At 53.2% G+C, this 20,017-nt stretch overlaps 1 protein-coding gene across 1 annotated transcript in view; it reads left to right on the top strand.

The window, feature by feature from the left end:
• Positions 1 to 1,288: 1,288 nt before the first annotated feature.
• GNA15 (G protein subunit alpha 15) overlaps positions 1,289 to 20,017 on the top strand; it is a 30,892-nt gene continuing 12,163 nt past the window's right edge. Inside the window, exons 1-4 of the mRNA XM_033196863.1 lie at positions 1,289 to 1,917; positions 16,419 to 16,603; positions 17,907 to 18,061; positions 19,373 to 19,501. Coding sequence (XP_033052754.1) covers positions 1,773 to 1,917; positions 16,419 to 16,603; positions 17,907 to 18,061; positions 19,373 to 19,501 — 614 coding nt within the window. The 5' untranslated portion in view covers positions 1,289 to 1,772. The remainder of the gene's footprint in view (positions 1,918 to 16,418; positions 16,604 to 17,906; positions 18,062 to 19,372; positions 19,502 to 20,017) is intronic.

Genomic DNA, 20,017 nt, shown 5'->3' with positions numbered 1-20,017 from the left:
TGACCTCAAGTGATCCTCCTGCCTTGGCCTCCCAAACTACTTTGATTACTTTGATTACAGACGTGAGCTCCCGTACTCACTTGGCCATATTTTTTATTCTTTTTTTTGTTTTTTTGAGACGGAGTCTCACTCTGTCACCAGGCTGGAGTGCAGTGACATGATCTCGGCTCACTGCAACCTCTGCCTCCCGGGTTCAAGTGATTCTCCTGCCTCAGCCTCCCGAGTAGATGGGACTACAGGCGTGCGCCACCATGCCCAGCTAATTTTTGTGTTTTTAGTAGAGATGGAGTTTCACCATGTTGGCCAGGATGGTCTTGATTTCTTGACTTCGTGATCCGCCCACCTGGGCCTCCCAAAATGTAGGGATTACAGGCGTGAGCCACCGGGCCCGGCCTAAAATTTATTATCTGTTCTTTAACTAGAACCTTAGGTAAGGAGGTCTGGAATCTGTGTCTCTTGGCTGCTGTGCCTGGCACACAGTTGGCACTCCGTGAATGCTTGCACAATGAAGGGACGGCCCTGCCTGGAATTTGCCTGGTAGACGTCTAGACTCCGGGGCCCCGCAGGTGACGGATGGGCTCCCGGCTCTGTCTTGTCCCCGCTCCGCCAGTCACTCCCCTGCTCTGTGCCTCAACCTCCTCATCTGTCAAACAGGGACGATAACAGTAACTACAGGGTGATGTGAGTATAAAACCAGCTAATGTGAGCTAAAACCCAGATAATTTTTTGTATTTTTAGTAGAGATAGGGTTTCACCATGTTGGCCAGGCTGGTTTTGAACTCCTGACCTCAGAGCCACCCACCTCTGCAGGGCAGATCACCTGAGGTCAGGGCAGAGTCACTGGAAACAGTCCGTGACGCCTGGCCTGAGCTGTTTCTTAAAAATATATCAGTAGGGCTGAGTGTGGTGGCTCATGCCTGTAATCCCACACTTTTGGGAGGCCCAGGCGGGTGGATCACCTGAGATCAGGAGTTTGAGACCAGCCTGGCCAACATGGTGAAACCCTATCTCTACTAAAATATACAAAGTTAGCCCAGCGTAGTGGTGGATGCCTGTAATCCCAGCTACTCGGGAGGCTGAGGCAGGAGAATCACTTGAACCCGGGAGGTGGAGGTTGCAGAGTCTAGATGGTGCCACTGCACTCCCAGCCTGGGCAATAAGAGTGAAACTCCGTCTCAAAAAAATAAAATAAAATAAATAAATAAATATATATGTGTGTATATATATGTATGTGTGTATATATGTTTGTGTATATATATATGTCAGCAGTAGCATGGGCGTGACGGTTCCTGATTGGCTCAGAGGAGGGGGACAGCTCCGGGTGTAGCCTGACAAGGAGCGTCCGCCCCTTCTCCAGAAGGAGGAAGAAGGGCCCCGCTGGTCACACAGGACCCAGTCTGCGGTGGGGGTTTTCCCGCCACTGCCCCGCCCTCCCCGGGGCCCCCACCTCACCCTCTCCCAGCACCCTTCACCATCAACCTGTCAGGCCCGGTCTGAGCAGGTCTGGAGGTGGGCGGGGAGCCCTGGCCTCCCCACCTCCTCCCGTCCCCACCCTGTTCCCAGCACTCAAGCCTTGCCACCGTCGAGCCGGGCTTCCTGGGTGTTCCAGGCAAGGAAGTCTGGGTCCCTGGAGGGTGACCCCCAAGAAAAAGGCAGCCCCCCTGTGCACCCGGCTGCCCAGAGCCCTCTCCAGGGCCGGCTGGGCTGGGGGTTGCCCTGGCCAGCGGGGCCCGGGGGCGATGCCACCCGGTGCCGACTGAGGCCACCGCACCATGGCCCGCTCACTGACCTGGCGCTGCTGCCCCTGGTGCCTGACGGAGGATGAGAAGGCCGCCGCCCGGGTGGACCAGGAGATCAATAGGATCCTCTTGGAGCAGAAGAAGCAGGACCGCGCAGAGCTGAAGCTGCTGCTTTTGGGTGAGTCCAGGGTCGGTGGGCAGTGGGTGGTGGGCAGTGAGCGGTGGGCAGCTGGCAGGGGTGTCAGGGCGAGGAGGCGGATCAAGCTAGGTCGGACCTTGGCATCGCGGAGCCCTCGCCTCCTCCCAGGGAATGGGGAGCCTGGAATCCATTTTCCAGATGAGAAAGACTGAGGTTCAGAGAAGCCAAGTTCCTTGTTCAACGTGCGAGCAGCGGCTGGGTGCCCAGGCCTGTCCACTGCGCGGGGCATACACAACAGCAGACGGGGCTCGGCCGGGCCCCTGCCAGGCAGGCTCAGCACGCCCTACCTGTCTGTGTCATGGCGAGGGAATGATGAGCTCAGGTGTGCAACCCGTTCTGGCCAGCCCGTCCGCAAGGGAGGGGCCGGCTCCAGCCTCTCCTTCCTCTCCAGAAGGCTCAGGATACTCCCTCTCGCCTTTACGTCCCTGCCATGGCTGGAGAGGGCTTGTCTAGGGCTCGTTTTGGGGCTAGAAAGGATAGATTGATTGGGTCATTGGTTCATTCATTCATTATTCATTCATTCAAGATTTCTTGAGTAGCTCCCAGGGACACAGCTGCCAAACAGAATAAGATATTTCTGTCTTCCTGGATCTCATTTCCTGTGAAGGAGCCAAGACATTGAGTCTGTAAACTCATAAGCAGATAAAATAATTCTGGCAACAAGAATTTTCTAGGAGAAAACAAAACAGGATGATGGCTTCCATGCAGAGGTTTCAGATGGGGGAGTCGACATCGTTACGGTTCAAGATTCTGAACTCTGGCCGGGCGAGGTGGCTCAAGCCTATGATTACAGCACTTTGGGAGGCCCAGGAGGGCAGGATCACTTGAGGTCAGGAGTTCAAGACACAGCCAGGCCGACATGGTGAAGCCCTGTCTCTACTAAAATACCAAAAATTAGCCAGGCGCGGTGGCTCACGCCTGTAATCCCAGCACTTTGGGAGGCCGAGGTGGGCGGATCACGAGGTCAGGAGATAGTGACCATCCTGGCCAACATGGTGAAACCCCGTCTCTACTAAAATACCAAAAATTAGCCGGATGTGGTGGTGGGTGCCTGTAGTCCCTGCTACTCGGGAGGCTGAGGCAGGGGAATCGCTTGAACCCAGGAGGCGGAACTTGCAATGAGCCAAGATCGCACCACTGCACTCCAGCCTGGGTGGCAGAGTGAGATGCCATCTCAAACAAACAAATAAAAAACAAGAATTAGCTGGGCATGGTGGCACACACCTATAATCCCAGCTACTTGGGAGGCTAAGGCAGGAGAATCGCTTGAACCCGGAAGGCAGAGTTTGCAGTGAGCTGAGATCGCGCCACTGCACTCCAGCCTGGGCGACACAGCAAGACTCCACGTCAAAAAATAAATAAATAAAATAAAATAAAATAAAAATACATAAACGAATAAATCACGCCTGTAATCCCAGCACTTGGGGAGGCCGAGGTGTGCAGATTGCCTGAGGCCAGGAGTTCGAGATCAGCTTGGCCAACATGGTGAAACCCCATCTGTACTCAAAATACAAAAAAATTAGCCCGGTGTGGTGGCCTGTGCCTGTAATCCCAGCTACTGGGGAGGCTGAGGCAGGAGAATCGCTTGAAACTGGGAGGTGGAGGCTGCAGTGAGTCAAGATTGCACCATCGCACCCCAGCCTGGGCAACCAGAACAAAACTCCGTCTCAAAAAAAAAAAAAAAATTCTGCTCTCGGAGACCTCAGGGTCTTCTCATTCCCATATCTTGTTTCCCCAACTACCTTTCCCTGATTATGGCCCCGTTGGCCTAAGCTGGGGATGCTAGTCTGGGAGGGTCTTCTGGGATCCCCAAGCTCTGGGCTGGGGGCTGGAGAAGGCCTCGAGTCTTCTGGACTCACGTGTGTCTGCCCCAGGCAAAGAGCTTGGTCATCCTGTGATGGTTGCCATCATCCTTTTCTCGTTCGGTGGGAAGAGGCAGCCGAGAGGAAAGAGAGAGAATATTGAGTGGGAAGTAGGGGACCCCCAGGAACCGCACCTTTACTGGGGACCCTTTCTTTTTCTTTCTTCTTTTTTTTTTTTTTTTTTTTTGAGACAGAGTCTCGCTCTGTCGCCCAGGCTGGAGTGCAATAGTGCGATCTCAGCTCACTGCAAGCTCCGCCTCCGGGTTCAAGCAATTCTCCTGCTTCAGCCTCCTGAGTAGCTGGGCCTGCCACCAGGCCCAGCTATTTTTTTTTTTTTTTTTTTTTTTGAGACGGAGTCTCGCTGTGTCGCCCAGGCTGGAGTGCAGTGGCGCAATCTCGGCTCACTGCAAGCTCCGCCTCCCGGGTTCACGCCATTCTCCCGCCTCAGCCTCCGAGTAGCTGGGACTACAGGTGCCTGCCACCTCGCCCGGCTAGTTTTTTGAATTTTTAGTAGAGACGGGGTTTCACCGTGTTAGCCAGGATGGTCTTGATCTCCTGACCTCGTAATCCACCCGCCTCGGCCTCCCAAAGTGCTGGGATTACAGGCTTGAGCCACCGCGCCTGGCCAATTTTTTTGTATTTTTAGTAGAGATGGGGTTTCACCATGTTGGCCAGGCTGGTCTTGAACTCCCAACCTGGTGATCAGCCATGCCCCGCCCCCCCGCCCATCTCGGCCTCCCAAAGTGTTGGGATTACAGGCGTGAGCCACCGTACCTGGCCTTATTATTTTTTTTTTAGATGGAGTCTTGCCTCCCCCAGGTTGGAGTGCAGTGGTGAGTTCTCAGCTCACTGGAACCTCTGCCTCCTGGGTTCAAGTGATTCTCCTGCCTCAGCCTCCAGAGTGCCTGGGACTACTGGTGCGCACCACCACACCCAGCTAATTTTTATGTTTTTAGTAAAGATGGAGTTTCACTATGTTGGCCAGGCTGGTCTCGAAGTCTTGACCTCGTGATCTGCCCGCCTCGGCCTCCCAAAGTGCTGGGATTACAGGCCTGAACCACTGTGCCCAACCTTATTTTTATTTTTATTTTTTTTGAGACAGAGTTTCACTTTGTCACCCAGGCTGGAGTGCAGTGGTACGATCTCGGCTCACTGCAATCTCCGTCTCCCGGGTTCAAGTGATTCTTTGGCCTCAGCATCCCGAGTAGCTGGGGTTACAGGCGCCTGCCACCATGCCTGGCTAATTTTTGTATTTTGAGTAGAGACAGGGCTTCACCATGTTGGCCAGGCTGGTCTTGAACTCCTGGCCTCAGGTGATCCTCCCACCTCGGCCTCCCAAAGTGTGAGCCAAAGCGTGAGACTCACAGGTGTGAGCCACTGCACCCAGTCAAGGGCCCTTTCAACTCTAGCCTTGATCCCTCTTGCTGAACCAGAGAAAAGAATATTTCAGCTGGGCATAGTGACTCATTCCTATAATCTTAACAGTTTGGGAGGCCTAGGTGGGAGGATCGCTTGGTCTTAGGAGTTTGAGACCAGCCTGGGAAACATAGCCAGATCCTGTCTCTACAAAAAGTTAAAATAGGGCCGGGCGCGGTGGCTCAAGCCTGTAATCCCAGCACTTTGGGAGGCCGAGACGGGTGGATCACGAGGTCAGGAGATCGAGACCATCCTGGTCTACACGGTGAAACCCCGTCTCTACTAAAAAATACAAAAAACTAGCCGGGCGAGATGGTGGGCGCCTGTAGTCCCAGCTACTCGGGAGGCTGAGGCAGGAGAATGGCGTAAACCCGGGAGGCGGAGCTTGCAGTGAGCCGAGATCGCGCCACTGCACTCCAGCCTGGGCGACAGAGCTAGACTCCGTCTAAAAAAAAAAAAAAAAAAAAAAAAAAAAGTTAAAATAGGGCACCTGTAGTCCCAGCTACTTGGGAGGCTGAGGCAGGAGAATGGTGTGAACCCGGGAGGTGGAGCTTGCAGTGAGCCAGATCGCACCACTGCACTCCAGCTCAGGCGACAGAGCGAGACTCCGTCTCAAAAAAAAAAAAAACCCCAAAAAATAAAAAATAAAATAATTAGCCAGGCATGGTGGTGTGTCCCTATAGTCCTAGCTACTTGGGAGGCTGAGGTGAGAGGATCACCTGAGCCTAGGAGGTCGAGGCTGTAGTGAGCTATGATCATGTCACTGCACTCTAACCTGGGCGACAGAGCAAAGCTGACTCTGTCTCAAAAAAAAAATTTTTTTTTCACCCACTTATTTCTCCAGCAAAATTTGCTATGGCATCAAATCCAAACCCTGGTCCTCTTGAAAGCAGCCTCTGCTGCTTTCGCTCATAATCAGTCCTTTGGCTCTGGACACTCAGCTTCTTTGGTCTTCATTGACTATCTCTTTTTTTCCCTTAAATAATTGGTAGTGGCCCGGCGCAGTGGCTCAAGCCTGTAATCCCAGCACTTTGGGAGGCCGAGGCGGGTGGATCATTTGAGGTCAGGAGTTCGAGGCCAGCCTGACCAACATGGTGAAATCCTGTTTCTACTAAAAATACAAAAATTAGCCAGGCATGGTGGCAGGCATCTGTAGTCCCAGCTACGTGGGAGGCTGAGGCAGGAGAATTGCTTGAACTCAGAGGCAGAGGTTGCAGTGAGCCAAGATCGTGCCATTGCACTTCAGCCTAGGCAATAAGAGCGAAACTCCATCTCAAAAAAAAAAAAAAAAAAAAAAAATCAGGAGGACGTGGTGGCTCACGCCTGTAATCCCAGCACTTTGGGAGGCTGAGGCGGGTGGATCACAAGGTCAGGAGATCGAAACCACCCTGGCTAACACGGTGCAACCCCATCTCTGCTAAAAACACAAAAAATTAGCTGGGCTTGGTGCCAGGCGCCTGTAGTCCCAGCTACTTGGGAGGCTGAGGCAGGAGAATGGTGTGAACCCGGGAGGCGGAGCTTGCAGTGAGCTGAGATCCAGTCACTGCACCCTAGCCTGGGCAACAGAGTTAGAATCTGTCTCAAAAAAAAATAAAAATCTATCTATCTATCTATCTATCTATCTATCTATCTATCTATCTATCTTTGACATATTAATGTGTCATATTATGTCATATTATGATATATCATATTGATACGTCTTATTATTTTAAAGAAATAGGACTACTTAGACTATCTACTTCTTGTGTGAGTTTTGATCATTTGTGTCTTTCAAAGAATTTGTCCCTTTTGGCTGTGTTATCAAATTTATTGGCGTAATATTTATGACATTCCCTTGTTCTCCTACTACTGTCTGTAGGATCTGCAGTGATGTCCCCTCTTTTGCTCTTGCTATCGATCATTTCTGCCTTTGCTCATTTTTTTCTTGATCTATCAAGCCAGGGGGTTTATCGCTTTTAGTGCTCTTTCCTTGAAAACCTCAAAGTCATTTATCCCTGACCTTTGTCTGGCTGGCCCTTTCATTCCATGTAGATCTCAAACCAAATGTCGCCTCCTCAGAGAAGTCTTCACTGACTACCCTAGCTAGAAAGACAGCCCTGTGTTTTCCTTTCCCTTCCTCTGTTTGGTTTTTCTTCCTGGCCCTCACTATTTGTTTACTTGTTTATTGTTTATCTCTCCAGCTATACAACAAGCAACAAAAGGGTAGGGACCACATCTGTCATCTTCTTTCTCTTTTTTTTTTTTTTGAGATAGAGTCTCGCTCTGTCGCCCAGGTTGGAGTGCAGTGGCACGATCTCGGTTCACTGCAAGCTCCGCCTCCCCGATTTACGCCATTCTCCTGCCTCAGCCTCCCAAGTAGCTGGGACTACAGACGCCCGCCACCACGCCTGGCTAATTTTTTTGTATTTTCTTTTTTAGTAGAGACAGGGTTTCACCGTGTTGGCCAGGATGGTCTTGATCTCCTGACCTTGTGATCTGCCCACTGTGGCCTCCCGAAGTGCTGGGATTACAGGCATGAGCCGCCACTGTGCCCGGCCCACATCTGTTTTCTTCATCCCTGTGTCTCCAGCACCTATCACAGGTGTACAATGAGCCTGCCATATAGTAGATGCTCAAGAAATGCTGAATGAATGAATGAATGAATGAATGAATCCTTTTTCGGGGGAACTTCCCCCAGACACGGTACCATTCCTTCCTGGAGCTGGAAAGTCCCTTCCACACACCACTCTGGGCACTATTCAGCCAGCCCTAAAGCAGGAAGCCCCTTCTACCGACGGAGGGCAGGGGACGTCATCCATGTACCCAGGCCCTGATGGTAGCACTGTGGACTGTGATTTTTTTTTTTTTTTTTTTTTTTGAGATGGAGTCTCGCTCTGTCACCCAGGCTGGAGTGCAGTGGCCGGATCTCAGCTCACTGCAAGCTCCGCCTCCCAGGTTTACGCCATTCTCCTGCCTCAGCCTCCCAAGTAGCTGGGACTACAAGCGCCCGCCACCTCGCCCGGCTAGTTTTTTGTATTTTTTAGTAGAGACAGGGTTTCACGGTGTTAGCCAGGATGGTCTCGATCTCCTGACCTCGTGATCCACCCATCTCGGCCTCCCAAAGTGCTGGGATTACAGGCTTGAGCCACCGTGCCCGGCCCTGGACTGTGATTTAAACCACCTCATCCCTGGAGACAGGTCTGAGGGCTACCTCCAGACCTCTGTCCCTTCTTGGAAACAGGAATTGAATCCGAAAGCTGTTTTTTTTTTTTTTTTTTTTTGAGACGGAGTCTCGCTCTGTGGCCCGGGCTGGAGTGCAGTGGCCGGATCTCAGCTCACTGCAAGCTCCGCCTCCCAGGTTCACGCCATTCTCCTGCCTCAGCCTCCTGAGTAGCTGGGACTACAGGCGCCAGCCACCTTGCCCGGCTAGTTTTTTGTATTTTTTAGTAGAGACGGGGTTTCACCGTGTTAGCCAGGATGGTCTCGATCTCCTGACCTCGTGATCCACCTGTCTCGGCCTCCCAGAGTGCTGGGATTACAGTCTTGAGCCACCGTGCCCGGCCCGAAAGCTGTTTTTTTTTTTACCTGAAAGCGGCTGACCCTTTTGAGGAAGATGGTAAAAAGGACCAGGGTGGGGGTGGGTCTGTCCCTGACGTGAAACATTCCTCATATTGGGGAAGGGGGAGAGTCAGAATGAAGTCATGAGCTGGGTATGGTGGCACATGCCTGTAGTCCTATTTACTTGGGAGGCTAAGGCAGGAGGATCGCCTGAGCCCAGGAGTTCAAGACCAGCCTGGACAACATAGCAAGACCCAGTCTCTAAACAAACACAAAAACAAAAGCAAAAGAAAAGAAAAGAAAGCTAACAACAGCAAGAAAATAAAACTGTGAAAGGGACCAGTTCTGTCCTTAGCACTTTTAAAACACATATTTTTATTTTTATTTTTTTGAGACAGAGTCTTCACTCTATTGCCCCAGTTGGAGTGCAGTGGCGTGATCTCGGCTCACTGCAACCTTTGCCTCCCGGGTTCAAGCGATCCTCTTGCCTCAGCTTCCTAAGTAGCTGGGACTACAAGCATGCACCATCACACCTGGCTAATTTTTGTATTTTTAGTAGAGACAGGGTTTCATCATGTTAGCCAGGCTGGTCTCGAACTCCTGACCTCAGGTGATCCACCTGCCTCGGCCTCCCCAAAGTGATGAGAGGACAGATGTAAGCCATTGTGCCCGGCCTGTTCTTAGCACTTTGAGGCAGACACTGCTAGTTTCCCCCAAAGGGTAAACTGAGGCTCAGAGAGGCAGAGCGACTTGCCCAAGGTCACACAGCTGGGACTCGCATCTAGAATTCTGGTTCCAGAGTCCATGCTCCTGACTGCCCTGTTCACCTGCCTTGGAGGACAAACACCACAGAACCCCAGCACCAGATGGGGAAAATGAGGCCCAAGGAGGCAGCAGGATTTCTTGGGGGTCAGCAGCTAGACTGAGCCAGAGCAGGACTGAGAGGCTGAGCCTCCCGCCCCTCCGGCTGCCCGGCCTGGCTCCCCACTTCCCCAGGAGCTGCGTTCCCTGTGAGGGCCTGGTGCTGGACTCTGTGCACATGGCTGGCTCCAGCTGCCCTGTGATGGCTGGGGCTTGGCACGGTTAACCCAGTTCCTTCTTGGCATCTGCCAGTTCCACTTCCTCTTCTCCCCCTCCCTGCCCAGGAGGAAGCAGGAGCTTCCCGTCCTAAAACTGATCACTCCCCCCATTTCTGTCCAGGAACTGGGGGCCGTCGAGGGTTGGGGGCCAGTGGAGGGGTCCCAGAATCCTTTGCGGCTTCAGGACAAAGATGGACTGCAAAGAGAGGATTCTGATGCAGCTCTTCAGGCTTCGGGTGATGACCCATCCCTGAGTCACGAAATCCGTGTTGCAGGTGGCAACAGGATTATCATTTATTCCTATAACAAAGCAGAAGAGGGAAAAAAAAAAAAAAAAAAACCAGTGCATCGCAACAAAATAAAGTCAACTGTTGCTTGCTGAGACTTCTGTTCGTTCTCTGCACTTTTGGGGCGAACTAAGATCTGAGAGTTGGAAGACAGCTAGGGGACAGGAGCTGAAAAGGCCCAGTCCTGGCCGGACGTAGTGGCTCGGGCCTGTCATCCCAGCACTTTGGGAGGCTGAGGTGGATCACTTGAGGCCAGGAGTTCAAGACCAGTCTGGCCAACATGGTGAAACCTCGTCTCTAATAAAAATACAAAAGTTAGCCGGGCGTGGTGGTGCATGCCTGTAATCCCCACTACTCGGGAAGCTGAGGCAGGAGAATCGCTTGAACCAGGGAGGTGGAGGTTGTGGTGAGCTGAGATCATACCACTGCACTCCAGCCTGGGCGACAGAGCGACTCCATATCAAAAAAAAAAAAAAGAAGAAGAAGAAGAAGGAGAAGAAGATCTGAGGGTTGGAAGGCAACTGGGGGACAGGAGCTCAAAAGTCCAGTCGTGAGCAGTTGGGCTCAACGCTGCACCCCAAGGAGCTGTCTAGCTTCCCAGAGTCCGTAAAAACATCACTTTAACTGACATGTTAATGACGCCTACCCCAGCTCAACTGGCCGTGCCCCATTTTGTTGGTGAAGAACTTACACTACCCCAAGTTTACTCCCCTGGGGTTTCACTTGCTGTGTGACCCAAGGCAAGTCACTAAACCTCTCTGGTCCTCGGTGTCCCATCTGCAAATGGGAAAATCATAGAATCTATGGGGATTATCTGGGGATCCATAGAGTCTCTGGGCTCAGGGTTGGGAAGACGGTAAGATTGAAATCATGCTCTCTGTCATTTTTATTATGATTGTTATAACTATTCAGGCAGGGTAAAGGAACCTCCAGGTATAATAATTTAGAAGCCCATAGGCTCGAGGTGGCTCACGCCTGTAATCCCAGCACTTGGGGAGGCCAAGGCAAGTGGCTCCCTTGAGGCCAGGAGTTCGAGACCAGCCTGGCCAAAATGGCAAAACCCCGTCTCTACTAAAAATACAAAAATTAGCCAGACGTGGTGGTACACACCTGTAATGCCAGCTACTCTGGAGGCTGAGGCAGGAGAATCACTTGAAACCCATGAGGCAGAGGTTGCAGTGAGCCGATATCGAGCCACTGCACTCTAGCCTGGGCAACAGACTGAGACCCTGTCTCAAAAACAATAATAACAATAGGCCAGGTGCGGTGGCTCACGCCTGTAATCCCAGCACTTTGGGAGGCCAAGGCGGGCGGATCACAAGGTCAGGAGATTGAGACCATCCTGGCTAACACGGTGAAACCCTGTCTCTACTAAAAATACAAAAAATTAGCTGGGCGTGGTGGCGGGCGCCTGTAGTCCCAGCTACTCAGGAGGTTGAGGCAGGAGAATGGCGTGAACCCGGGAGGAGGAGCTTGCAGTGAGCTGAGATCGCGCCACTGCACTCCAGCCTGGGCGACAGAGAGAGACTCCGTCTCAAAATAAATAAATAAATAATAAATAAATAAATAAATAAAATAATAATAAATAAAAGTCCATAGGCTCTGGACTCAAACAGAACTGAGTTTGAATCCCAGCTCTGCCACTCACCAGTACCATCGAAGGAATTGTGTGACCCACAGCAATTCCTTCAATGGACCCGAGACTCAGTTTCCCCATACAAAAACGGGGCTAAGAGTTGTCTCCCTCTTGGCCGGGCGCGGTGGCTCACCCCTGTAATCCCAGCACTTTGGGAGGCTGAGGCAGGTGGATCACGAGGTCAGGAGATCGAGACCGACCTGGCTAACATGATGAAACCCCATCTCTACTAAAAATACCAAAAAAATGTAGCCCAGCATGGTGGCGGCACCTGTAGTCCCAGCTACTCGGGAGGCTGAGGCAGGAGAATGGCATGAACCCGGGAGGCGGAGCTTGCAGTGAGCCGAGATTGCGCCACTGCACTCCAGCCTGGGCGACAGAGCGAGACTCCCCCTCAAAAAAAAAAAAAAAAAAAAAAGAGTTGTCCCCTTCTCGTGGTGAGGCTCAGGAGAGATGGTGGGACTCCAGCTCTTAGCTCACCAGGGACACCTAGTCAAGGCCCTGCAAGCTCACAATCCCCTCTGCTGCTAGTCCCAAAGGGCCAAAGCTCCAAAAACTAGATGGTCCCCCATAGTGTCTCCGTGAGAAACTCAAAGAAATGGGTGGGAGGATGTTTGTTTATTGCACTGACTCCATTCCTATGTTCTGCTGCAGGAATATTAATGAGTTGACATGTCCCCGTCCTAACATGCGATACATTCAGGAATCTGGAGCTCTCACAGCTCTGCATCAGAGAATGTCAGATTGTGGACCTGGGGGATGTTGTTGTTTGAGTAATTTTTTAGTTTTTATTTTTTGAGACAGAGTCTGGCTCTGTCGTCCAGGCTGGAGTGCAGTGGTGTGATCTCAGCTCACTGCAGCCTCCGCCTCCCAGGTTCAAGCCATTCTCCTGCCTCGGCCTCCTGAGTGGCTGGGATGTGGTGTGAGCCACCTTGCTCAGCTAATTTTTGTGTTTTCAGTAGAGACAGCATTTGGTATTTTTAGTAGAGACAGGGTTTCACCATGTTGGTCAGGCTGGTTTCGAACTCCTGACTTCATGATCTGCCTGCCTCAGCCTCCCAAAGTGCTGGGATTACACGCATGAGCCACTGTGCCCCGCCCTAGTTTTTAATTTTTCTTGGAAACCTTTTTTTTCCCTTTGAGACAAGGTCTTGCTCTGTCACCTAGGGTGGAGTGCAATGGAGTGATCATAGCTCACTGCAGCCTCAACCTCCTGGGCTCAAATGATCCTCCTGCCTCAGCCTCATGAATAGCTGGAACTACCGGTGTGCACCACTATGTCTGACTAAATATATATAATTTCCGTGTGAATGTCCTTTACAGCAAGAGAAAAGCCTTTTTCTTTCTTTATTCCTTTTTTTTTTTGAGACAGAGCCTCACTCTGTCACCCAGGCTGGAATGTAGTGGCACTATCTCAGCTCACTGCAACCTCTGCCTTGGGTTCAAGCAATTCTCCTGCCTCGGCCTCCCAAATAGCTGGGATTACAGGTGCCCACCAGTACACCAGGCTAATTTTTGTATATTTAGTAGAGAGAGGGTTTCACCATTTTGGCCAGGCTGGTCTCGAACTCCTGACCTCAAGTGATCCGCCCACCTCAGCCTGCCAAAGTGCTGAGATTATAGGCGTGAGCCACTGTGCCCAGACAAGAAAAGCCTGTTTCTTGACTTTGAGCCAAATAGACATGACCCCTGGAGAAACTGAGGACTGGAGAGGCGAGGCGGCCACCCCCGACCTGCCCACACAGCTCTCCAGTGTGCAGGTGGCATCTGCTGGGTAGAGTTGGAGACGTTGGAGACAGCCCTTTGGGGAGATGGGAGGTGACACCCCCGCCCCTCTCCCTGTCTGGCCTTCTTCTCTGCTCCTGTTTCCTCTTTCTGGACCCTAACCAAGCCACCCCTTCCCTTTTTGCTGCCGCTTGCTCGATCAAGTTCTGCCTGCACCGACCCCCACCCCCGCCCTCTGCCCTGGAGGCAGAAGCAGTCCCATCCCCTCTCCCGTCGCTGGGAGGGGCCCATGCTGGTGCTCCCAGGAGCCAGATGAGATGCTGGTCAAGCCTCCAGCCCCCACCTCCCACCTGGTGGATCACACCCATTTTACGGATGAGAAAATTAAGACACAGAGAGGGGGAAGGGCAGCCTTGGGATGTCAGAGTTTAGCGGGGAGCTGAGCTGGGGTCTTTGAACCTCTAGTCCCAGGCTCTTGAAGATTCCAGCATCAGCATCCCGGACCCAGGGCCGGCTTGGCAGGTACGTCCACTGGGCTGTCACAGAGGATTCCGGGTTCAGAAGAGCCTGAAGTTTCAGCTTGCACCCAACCCCAGAAATTCTGTAGCTGGCCCAGCAAGGACCCTGCCAGATTTTGTACCATCTGTCAGCAAGGTCAGGTTGATTCTGTCTCCTCAGTGTCTCTCAAATGTGTCCTCTTCTCTCCAGCTCCATGACAGCCACCTTGGTCCAGCCCCAGGCTGCTCACCTGAACCAGTGCAGTCCTCTCCGCCCTGGTCCTGGCCCCCACCCCCATAGTCTGTCCTCCCTGCAGCAGCCACTAGAGGGCGCCTGTGAGCACCTGAGTCAGGGCCTGTCCCTCCTCTGCCCACAGCCCTCCGTGGCTCCCACTTCCCTCGGGGTCAAAGCCCAAGACTCCCCTGCAATCTATAAGGCCTTGCACAACCCACCCTTCCCTCCTCCCTCTCTCCCTCTCCTCACTCTGCTTCAGCTACACGGGCCTCCTCAATGTTCCTCCAATATGCCAGGTTCGGTCCTGCCCCAGGGCCTTTGCACGAGCTGTTCCCTTCGCTTGGTGTGCCCTCTAAGATTTTGAGAGTGACCTTCCAGCCTTCACAAGTCACTTCCACTGAGCGACCTTCCTTGACTGCGTGGCTATCATGGTCACCTAATTACTCCTTGCCCTATTTATCCTATGTTATTTCTTTCATAAAAGTTTCTCTACCTGAAATTATTGTAGCAAATAATAATACATATTAGCATTGTTATGGTAAAGAATAAAAATAGGCCGGGCGTGGTGGCTCATACCTGTAATCCCTACACTTTGGGAGGCTGAGGTGGATGGATCACTTGAGTCCAGGAATTTGAGACTAGCCTGGCTGACATGGTGAAACCCCAACTCTACTAAAAATACAAAAATTAACCTGGAGTGGTGGCGCATGCCTGTAACCTCACCTACTTGGGAGGCAGGAGAATCACTTGAACCTGGAAGGCAGAGGTGGCAGTGAGCCAAGACTGCGTCACTGCACTCCAGCCTGGCAACAGAGACTCGTCTCAAAAAAAAAAAAAAAAAAAAAAAAAAAAAAAAGAAGACTGGGCGCGGTGGCTCACGCCTGTAATCCCAGCACTTTGGGAGGCTGAGGCAGGCGGATCACAAGGTCAAGAGTTTGAGACTATCCTGGTCAACATGGTGAAACCCCGTCTCTACTAAAAATACAAAGATTAGCTGGGCATGGTGGCGGGCGCCTGTAGTCCCAGGTACTCGGGAGGCTGAGGCAGGAGAATTGCTTGAACCCAGGAGGCAGAGGTTGCAGTGAGCCGAGATCACGCCACTGCACTCCAGCCTGGCAACAGAGCAAGACTCTGTCTTAAAAAAAAAAAAAGAAAGAAAGAAAGAAAGAAAAAGAAGAAAAAGGAAAAAACCCATAAGAACCATAACTATAGGCCGGGCGTGGTGGCTCAAGCCTGTAGTCCCAGCACTTTGGGAGTCCGAGATGGGTGGATCACGAGGTCAGGAGATCGAGACCATCCTGGCTCACACAGTGAAACCCCGTCTCTACTAAAAAATACAAAAAAACTAGCTGGGCGAGGTGGTGGGCGCCTGTAGTCCCAGCTACTTGGGAGGCTGAGGCAGGAGAATGGCCTGAACCCGGGAGGCGGAGCTTGCAGTGAGCTATCATGCCACTGCACTCCAGCCTGGGCGACAGAGCAAGACTCCGTCTAAAAAAGAAAAAAAAAAAAAACCATAACTATAAAAAGTATTAAAAACACAAAAACTTGCTGGCCACACAAAAATAGCTGGATCTGCCCCTTGGGGGAACCAGAGTTTGTGACCCTTACTGTGAATATTTTATAATCAATTCATTTGGCCCTCATTTTGATGCAGCAGGCATGGTCTGTTGAGGTCTATGTTTTTTAGTTTGTGTTTTGTTTTTTTTGTCTTGTTTTTTTTTTTGAGACAGAATCTCGCTCTGTCACCCAAGCTGGAGTGCAATGGTGCGATCTTAGCTCACTGTAACCTCTGCCTCCCAGGTTCAAGCGACTCTCCTGCCTCAGCCTCCTGAGTAGCTGGGATTACAGACATGCACCACCACACCCGGTTAATTTTGTATTTTTAATAGAGACGGGGTTTCGCCATGTTGACCAGGTTGGTCTCGAACTCCTGACCTCAGGTGATCCACCTGCTTCAGCTTCCCAAAGTGCTGGGATTACAGGCGTGAGCCACCGTGCCCAGCCTGAAGTTCATGTTTTACAGATGGGGAAACCGAGGCACAGAGCGGCAAAATTGCTAGCCTAGGGTCACCGAGTGATGCCCCGGCTGCACTGGGATTTGAACCTAGGAGGCCTGGCGTGGAGTTGGGGGTGTCTGACGTGGGGTTGGGGTGTCGGGGGTGGGAGCCCTGTGGTGGGCTGAGTGGTTCTGCTGCTCTGTCCCCAGGCCCTGGCGAGAGCGGGAAGAGCACCTTCATCAAGCAGATGCGGATCATCCACGGCGCCGGCTACTCAGAGGAGGAGCGCAAGGGCTTCCGGCCCCTGGTCTACCAGAACATCTTCGTGTCCATGCGGGCCATGATCGAGGCCATGGAGCGGATGCAGATCCCCTTTAGCAGGTCTGAGAGCAAGGTGAGCCATCAGGGCAGGCAGGGGCCCAGACCCCGGAGCAGGGCCAAGTTCCCCAGACTTCAGGGCAGGGCAGGGTCCCTAAACCCTGGGGCAAGGCCATGTCCTCCAGACATGTGTGCATACATACAAGTGCACACACACGTATACACACATTCACGCACACACGCATATGTATGCGCACACACACGTACACAAGGACACACAAACACCGCCATGCTCACGAAGATACACGTGCATGCCCACATGCACACACATACGCAGATGAATGCACACGTGCACATGTGTGCGTACATACAAGTGCACACACAAGTATACGCACATACATGCACACATGTGCACACACAAATGCACACAAGGATCCATGCAGCTGCCCCCACACAGATGCACACAAATAAGGGCACACACAAATGTACACACCCAAACACGCCCATGCACGTGAACACACACACAAACACACACAAGCGTGCATGCACATTCCCACATGCATACACATACACACATGCACACACGGAAACTCACACAAAGATACACACACGCCTGCAATGCAATCCCCCCATGCGCATGCACGCACACGTGTGCACACATACAAATGCACACACAAACACACCTATGTACGCACCCACAAATGCACCCAAGGATACATGCGCGTGCCCCACACACAAATATGCACACAAATCACACACCCAGACACACCCATGCACACGTGTACATCTATGCACACACATGAGCACACTTATACGTGAACACACACAGAGAAATGCACACGCAACACTCAGTCCATCACAAAGGTCTGAGCAATGCTAGTAGTGCCTGGAGGGAGCCAGGGCTGTTTGGGGAAAAGCAGGGGAAGCCCAGGGTCCGGCGGGCAGCTCAGGGTTCACGCGCCTGTTGGGGGCCTCTGAGGGGCAGAGTGCCTCAGTGCTCTGTGTCTGCCTGTATAGAGCAGGGGGACTGTGAGCACCGTGCTTCCTGGGAGCCAGCTAGTGTAAAGAGCAGGGCTGGCTGCCAAGGAGGCCCTTGACCCCTGCGGGTGCCATGCGCCCCCTGAGCCTGAGATCGTCCGAGCACATGTGCCGTCTGCAGCCCCTCATGTGCTGGCCTGTGCTTGTCCCTCCGGTGCTCCATGCACAAACAGACGGAGGACAAATTAAACGTGTGTGGGGGGCTCAGGGCTTCTGGGGAACAAGAAGGGTAGTGGGAAGAGGGTGTGTTACAGGGAGGGCCGCGGGGCTTGCAGAGATGCCTGGGGAGGGCAGCCCCGCTCAGACAGGCTACCCCAGCTGCCCCCGTCCTCCCTCCCCAGCACCACGCCAGCCTGGTCATGAGCCAGGACCCCTATAAAGTGACCACGTTTGAGAAGCGCTACGCCGTGGCCATGCAGTGGCTGTGGAGGGATGCCGGCGTCCGGGCCTGCTATGAGCGCCGGCGGGAATTCCACCTGCTTGACTCAGCCGTGTAGTGAGTCTGGGGTCTGCGGGGGATGGGCGCGTGGGGAGGGGCTGAGGGCAGGGGCCAGGCTGGCTGGTTTCCTGCAGCAGGAGGTATTGTGGGCGCAGATGGGCGGTGAGGTGGTCCTGCTCCGGGATGAGGTCCTTCCGGGGGGACCCTAATTCCTGGGGGACCCTGTTCTGAGGGTGACCCTTTTCCTGGAGGAACGCTCTTCCGGGAATGACCTTGTTCCTGGGTGGACCCTGTTCCTTGGGGGTGACTCTGTTCTGGGAGTGAACTTGTTCTTGCGGTGACCCTATTCACAGGGGGACTCTGTTCTAGGGGTCACCCTGTTCCTGAGGGAATCCAGTTCCTTGGAGAGACCCTGTTCTAGGGGGAATCCTGTTTCTACAGTGACCCTGTGCCTGGGGGTCCCTGTGCCTGCGGGGACCCTGTTTCAGGGGTGACCCTGTTCCTGGGGGAACTGTATTCCTAGAGTGATCCTGTTCTTGGGGGGGGACTCTGTTCCTGGGGGGACCCTATTCCTGGAGAACCCTGTTCCTGGAGTGACCCTGTGCCTTGGGGTCCCTGTTCCCACGAGGACCCTATTTCAGGGGTGACCCTGTTTCTGGGGGGACCCTATTCCTGGGGGTGACTCTGTTCCCAGGGAGACCCTATTTCCTGGGGGATCCTCTTCTGGGGTTGATCCTTTTCCTGGAGTGACCCTGTTCTTGGGGGTGATCCTGTTCCTGGGGGGACTGTATTCCTAGAGTGACCCTGTTCTTGGAGGGGCCCTGTTCCTGGGGGGACCTTGTTCCTGGGGGAACCCTATTCCTGGAGAACCCTGTTCCTGGAGTGACCCTATTCCTGGGGGGAACCTGTTCCTAGAGTGACCCTGTTTTAGAAGGGACCCTGTTCTGGGGGGACCCTTTTCTGGGAGTGACCCTGTTCCTGAGGAGACCCTATTCTGGGGGCACCCTGTTCCTGGAGTGACCCTGTTCTTGGGGGAACCCTGTTCCTAGAGTGACCCTGTTTTCGGGGGGACTCTAAACTTTAGCAGCTCTCCCAGGGGACACCACTCCCTGATGAGGCCGTTCCTCATGTCACACCGTCCTTTGGGTCACCCTGCTCTGTGTGTGAAGCTGCTTTTCCTTGGGGCTCCGTTGCCTCAGGTGGGGGACACTCCTGGGCCATCTGCCAACCCCAGGGATCCCGCCCCCACCCAGGGAGCTCTCCTCCCCAAGCGGCCCCAGCAGGGTCCTTGCTGGGCCTTTTGTAGGGGCCTGGGAAGCAAAGGGAGGCTGGCTGTAAGGCTGGGCCTCAGGACTCCTCGCTCTGCAGCTACCTGTCCCACCTGGAGCGCATCACCGAGGAGGGCTACGTACCCACGGCTCAGGACGTGCTTCGCAGCCGCATGCCCACCACTGGCATCAACGAGTACTGCTTCTCCGTGCAGAAAACCATCCTGCGGTGAGCGCTCCACCTAGGCCCAGCCTAGGGGGGTAGGGAAGGCTTCCTGTAGGAGGAGGAGGGGCAAAGGAGCTGGGGCCCTGAGGGATGAGTAGGAGTTTCTTTTTTTTTTTTTTTTTTTGAGACGGAGTCTCACTCTGGCGCCCAGGCTGGAGTGCAGTGGCCGGATCTCAGCTCACTGCAAGCTCCACCTCCTGGGTTTACGCCATTCTCCTGCCTCAGCCTCCGGAGTAGCTGGGACTACAGGCGCCCGCCACCTTGCCCGGCTAGTTTTTTGTATTTTTAGTAGAGACGGGGTTTAACCGTGTTAGCCAGGGTGGTCTCGATCTCCTGACCTCGTGATCCGCCCGTCTCGGCCTCCCAAAGTGCTGGGATTACAGGCTTGAGCCACCGCACCCAGCCAAGTAGGAGTTTCTTAGTCCCAGCCTTCAAGGAGCTGCCAAGCTAGGGGAAGCCAAGCTCGATGTAGACACCTCCAGGCCCCCAGGTAGTCAGGAGTGGGACCTGGAGGAGCCC

Source organism: Trachypithecus francoisi, unplaced genomic scaffold (genome assembly GCF_009764315.1).
Source record: "Trachypithecus francoisi isolate TF-2019V2 unplaced genomic scaffold, Tfra_2.0 Lachesis_group5, whole genome shotgun sequence".
Classification (NCBI taxonomy): Eukaryota; Metazoa; Chordata; class Mammalia; order Primates; family Cercopithecidae; genus Trachypithecus; species Trachypithecus francoisi.
This window is presented reverse-complemented; position numbering and strand designations above follow the sequence as displayed.